General features: G+C 43.6%; 1 protein-coding gene across 1 annotated transcript in view; it reads right to left on the bottom strand.

Moving 5' to 3' along the window:
• Positions 1 to 5,952, bottom strand: part of TM4SF4 (transmembrane 4 L six family member 4) — a 12,186-nt gene that overhangs the window by 2,155 nt on the left and 4,079 nt on the right. Inside the window, exon 3 of the mRNA XM_019532574.1 lies at positions 1,833 to 1,966. Within this exon, the coding sequence (XP_019388119.1) occupies positions 1,833 to 1,966 (134 nt within the window). The remainder of the gene's footprint in view (positions 1 to 1,832; positions 1,967 to 5,952) is intronic.

The raw sequence follows: 5,952 nt of genomic DNA, 5'->3' as shown, positions 1-5,952 counted from the left end.
GGGACCTTCTTCTTGCCCCCCATGTATTTAAAAAAGGACTTCTTATTGTCCTTAATCTGAGAAGCTAGTCCTAATTCCATCTCTGCCTTGGCCTTCCTAACTGCCGCCCTACATCCCCGAGCAACTGCAGAATAGTCATCCTAATAAAATATATCTTTTATTAGGCCAACTAAATAGTTGGAAAATTTGCTCTTTGCGAGCTTTTGGGTACACACACCCTTTGTCAAGTAGAGGGAGTGTTTGCAGTTGTTTTGTGCTCTCCTGGATGGTATAGAAGCCAGTATGCAAGAAAGCAGGCCAGTGAGAATGTAAATGGTTGGCAGTGAGGGTCAGAGGGGGTGACAGACAGGTGGAGGTGGGGAGCAAAAAGGGGGAATGCTGACCTGGTTATAGAATGTAGCTGGTAAATTGTAGATAGGTTACCTGAGGTTATCAGATGGCACACAGGTTATAATGTGCCATAAATCCAACGTTTATATTTAGTCCATGATTTTTTGTATCCAGTAGATTGATGAAGTTGTAAATACATTAATAGGTAAATACATTAGGATTTCTATTCTGTAGTTGTACAGAGCACCCCTGACATCTAGTGGTAAATTAAATGCATCCGCCATGGATAAACTGCTTTTGGAACACAGGAAACTAAATTCCTCCTTTGTATAATCCCATTGTTCTCATTTGATCACTAATAAATGTTTGTATATACATAGATTTCAATGCTTTATCCTCTGATCTTGGATTAGGGCACGGCAGTTTAATTGATTTGAGCATACAAAATGTTAATTTGACTTCTTTGGGAGTTTCAAACATGGAAACAGTGATATATTTCATATTTAAACATTTTCCTTCATTCTTATTTTCTGATATAACACCTATAACAAGAGAAAGAAATGCCACCGTAAAATGCTGTGATAAAAGGTAATGAATGTTGCTAACAAAAAACAAACACTGCCAAGCTACCCCTATTACAGCTTATGCTGAAACTCGGACAAGGTATTACACCATCCTATTTTAAAATCCTGCCCAAAGATAAAATGTAATATAGTAACAGTGGAATAATAGGTCTAATCCTCATGCTTTTGCCATATTAAGTCCTTTTCATCAGCTAATTGAAAAGCGACTTCAAAAAGTATTTCCTGTAGATATTTTTGATGTTCCGTGGACTGTAGTCATAATCCCAGGAGGCACATTTATGATCATGTAGTGCAATGCAGGTCATACATTCCTTCATCTTGACTGACAACATGCAGTTGAAGTAGAGCACATGTTTTATAAAGACCTCCACACTTGGTTTAGAGACCCCAAGTGATGGAGAATTTTTCACATCCCTTGATCATCTCTTCCAGTGGTTAATAGCTCTTAATTTACTGACTTTATTTTTGAGCCACTGGATCCTCTGGGAATCCAGGGATATGATCTCCCTATCTAAATTCTATTCAAGTAATAAATATACAGGTTTCTTTCTGTGACATCACAACTTTCAGCTGCATAGTGTGGAAAACAGACAGCTCCCTGCAACTTCCACAACTAAAATTGAAGACAGATCAGATCAAAACAAATCTAAGACAGTTATGAGTTTCTATTTATTAGGTTCTTTGATGCCTTGCAGTTTCAGACAAATCAGGCATTGAGAATCTAGAATAACACCTTAGAATGTTGTGCAATGTGGCTTTCTCTGCTACGCAATGCTTCTTCCAGCAGGCAACTGCCTTTCTGTGGTGACAATGCAATTTCCACTTTTAATTCCCAGGACAGAAGCAATGCCACAAATTTCAGTGACTATATTGCAGCTTGTCTGAGTAGCCCTTGGGTGATCCCATGCAATATCTTACCCATTCAGAAACGGATATGTCCAGGTGTTATTCGTGTTACATTTAGGTCCCTTATTCAAAGCAAATGCTGACAAAACAAAGCAGTAACCAGCTCCCACAAGTCCTACTGCAGCAAATATTATAGAAGAAAACATCTGATAGAGAAAGAAACATATGACAAAGTTATTTTTCTATAACTGCAGTCTAACATACATTGCATGTCTGCTGGCCTTCCCCTTTTCTCTTAAACACAGTCCCATCTTGTCTCCCCTCCCCTCCTTCCTTTGTCAGTAGTTCCATGGAGATACTACAGTGAACATCTTGATATTGCAGGAAGTGGTAATATTTTGACTCAGTAGAGGGCACTATTCCCTCTACAACAGGGAGCCTCAACCATTTGGCCCCACAGTCCAGATGTGTGACACAAAGACAGCCTGTGGGCCAAACTGGGCTCTGGGGCCCAGCACTGCCTTCCCTGCCCCACACACCAGGATTGGACCCTGGGAACCTGGTAACACCCCATCCTGTCCCCCCCCCACTGAGATTGGGTCCTGGGGGCCTGGTGCTGTCCCCTGCACCCCCACCCCTCCATGTGCTAGGACTGGATCCCAGGGACACAGTGCTGCCCCTTCCGCACACTAAGATTGGGTCCCGGGGCCCATCACCTCCCCTACCTGGCCCCCCCAAACAGGGCTTGAGCCCTGAAGCCCTATGCTGCCCTTGTCCAGCTTTGTGCGCTGGGACTGGGCACCCCATCCAGCATGCAGGATGTGGGGCTCTCTGTGGGTCTGGAATTTTGGCAGCAGGGGTGCTCAATTTAACCCACTGCTAAATTTCATGACCCACAGGCCAGATGACAGTACCAGATGACACAGGCCCATACAGCGGTTGAGATGATACAGGGGTTGAGGACTGTCCCTATGTAGTGTTCAGACATTCCTATGTCACTGAAATACCCATTTTTCAGAAATGATCATAACCAAACCTGATTATCGTGGTAATTAAAGAACCCATGACATTTCACAAAGCAGAATTGTTAATTTTGATGTCTTGATCAAATATTGGGCTGATTTTGGTCCTAAATTTGTCCTTCAGTTTCAAATAGATTACAGTATTTTTCACTTCCTATTTCAGGAACTGAATCTGGTGCCCAAGAAGGCCCCTTCAATCCCTAGGGGTGTGTACAGAAGTGTTCTGTGCATGTTTTACAGGGAGTGTCTACATGTGAGACTACGTTGCTGTAGCAATGCGCTAAGGTGAACATCTGCAGGCGTCTACACATGATCAGCAGCTATTGACGCGCTTCCCTGATATAGTGCACCACTATGGCAAAGTAACTCCTAAATATAACCATGCACCATGCATATAGTGCAGTACAGGCTGTAACTGTGCTATGATTTAGTACTTCCAAAAGGTACTAAAGGAAACACTAAATTATGCCACAGTAACGACATCACCATAGCGACACACCTACAGTACTGTAATTTAGAACTCTAAAGTTACAGCACTCTTAAACATGACACAAGTGTAGTGTTTGGGGAGGGGGAGTTGCAGGCAAGGAGGCAGGGGGCACTCTGCAGTTGCCTGGGGCTACCCCACTGGTCAGAAATTTGACCAGTGTACCGAAGTTATTTAAATCACTGTAGGTTGCTACAGTGCTGTAAAATACAGCACTTCAATGTAATACCTCATTTAACAAGGGTTAATTTAAAAAGTGCTGTACCCATTTTTAAAGTGCTGTAAAGCCATGCTCTTCTGTTAAATCATGCCTACAAAAGGTTTTAAATGGTGAAAAAAGGAACTTCTGTACACCTATGTTCCTATGCATTTTGTCTTCATTACAACCAACAATGGGATTGGCACAAATATAAAGATGGAATTCTGGGAAGGGAAGCCAAGAGCAGAATATGAGGTTACAATGTGATGACCCTTTCAGGACCTTTTCAAATATAGTTGAGGTATATAGGTGGGAATGTACACTGAAGCTTGTATTTCTATATTATAATTGGGCAGGGGATAAAAGAATGCTTTCGTTTTCTGTTATTTTTTCATGAGTGTCAAAAAAGTCTTCATTTGCATTTTGAAAGCATTTTTTGTTTTTTTCTGTTCTGGTGTCAAATCTTGAAATAATTTCAAACAAGTATTAATTTAATAGACAATGTAATTGATTCTCAAGGATCATGTATGGACATATTCTGTCCTAATTTTCCTGTGAAGACAAACCAATTTCAATTGTGTTTCCTGGGTGGAAGTGAAGTGAAGTCCAAAGCATTATTTGGAAGATATACAAAGGTTTCCAAAGCTGATCTGATTTAAGTTAATGAGTAATTGTGGCAAAACACGGGCAACAAGCTGTTGTAGGATAAAATGTACCATTTGGTTAATTCACCATGTGTTTGGCCACCAGCAGAAGTTTCAAGTGCCCCTAGTGCCTTGAAAGTGCTCCAGACACAGGATGCAGACATTTGCACCCAAAAAAACACTTTAAAATGACTCTCAAAAAAAAGAGGAACCTATTTTTTCATAGATTCATAGACGTTAGGGCTGGAAGGGACCTCGGAAGATCATCGAGTCCAGCCTCCTGCCCCAGGGGCAGGAAGTCAGCAGGGGTCATAGGATCCCAGCAAGATAAACATCCAAATGTCTCTTGAAGGTGTTCAAAGTGGGTGCTTGAACCACCTCTGGCAGCAGTCTATTCCAGACCTTGGGGGCTTGGACTGTAAAGAAGTTCTTCCTTATGTCCAGCCCAAAATGATACCAAAGGAGTTTGTGACTGTTTGACCTTGTCATCCCTTGGGATGCTCTGGTGAACAGACGTTCCCCCAGATCCTGGTGAGCACCCCGATAGACTTATAGGTGGCCACCAGATCATCCCTGAGCCTGCACTTTTCCAGGCTGAAGAGTCCCATGGCTCTCAGCCTCTCATCATAAGGTCTGTTTTCCTGACCTCTGGTTATGCCTGTGGCTCTCCTCTGCACTCTCTCAAGCTTCTCCACCTCCTTTTTGAATTGCAGACCCCAAAACTGGACGCAGTACTCCAGCTGTGGCCTCACCAAAGCTGAGTACAACGGGAGTATGATGTCCTGGGATTTGCTTGAGAAGCATCTATGGATGCAAACCAGCACTTAGCTCGCTTTACTAGCAGCTGCATCACATTGAAGGCTCATGCTCATCTTGTGGTCAGTCATGACCCCCAAGTCCTTTTCCTCTGTAGTGCTAGCCAGCATAGCACTGCCAAGCCTATAAGCATGCTGCAGGTTTTCCTCCCAAGGTGGAGAACCTTGCATTTTTCGGTGTTAAACACTATTAGGTTCTCATCTGCCCATTTCCTGAGCCTGTCAAGGTCAGCCTGGATTGCTCTCCTGTCCTCAGGTGTGGACGCTTTACCCCAGAGTTTGGTATCGTCGGCGAACCTGGCCACTCCGCTTCTGATACCAATGTCCACATCATTAATGAAGATGTTGAATAGTGTTCGCTCAAGGACAGAGCCTTGGGAGACCCCACTAGTCATAGGGCACCATGACGATTGACTTCTGTTGACCACACCACCCTCTGGGTCCGACCATGGAACCAATTCCCCAGCCAGTGGATTTTGGTGAAGTCAAGGCTGCAGTTGGCCAGTTTTTTCAAGAGGTGATCATGGGATACCAGACTGAAGGCTTTTTTAAAGTCAAGATATACGACATCAATCACTTCTCCCTTGTCCAGGTGATAGATCACCTGGTCATGAAAGGAGATAAGATTGGTCAAGCAAGACCTACCTTCAACAAACCCGTACTGGCTATCCCTCAGGATGCTGCCATCAGCCAGTCTGTTAAGAATGGCCTCTTTCATAATCTTTTCTATGTGTTTCAGTACTTCACCTTGCAGAGGAGCATGGTAGGTTACTTTTGGTCTTTTAGCTTTCCACAATGCTCCACTCCTCACCCCCACCACAGGAGGGGAAGTAGACAGCCAATGAATGCCCTCCTGTGTGCTGAGCTGTCCTTAGGAATCTTTGGAGACCAGAGGCTAAGAGGCATGAAGTTTCCTTCACTCCACCGCCCTTGCTGGAGGGAACTGTTGCTGCAGGCTTTTGCAGATACTCTCTCAGGGTTTGTGGCCTAAGTGTGAGGGCTGCATATCTTCAAAGTCCTGAAAC

Source organism: Crocodylus porosus, unplaced genomic scaffold (assembly GCF_001723895.1).
Source record: "Crocodylus porosus isolate Cpor-Errol unplaced genomic scaffold, CroPor_comp1, whole genome shotgun sequence".
Classification (NCBI taxonomy): Eukaryota; Metazoa; Chordata; order Crocodylia; family Crocodylidae; genus Crocodylus; species Crocodylus porosus.
This window is presented reverse-complemented; position numbering and strand designations above follow the sequence as displayed.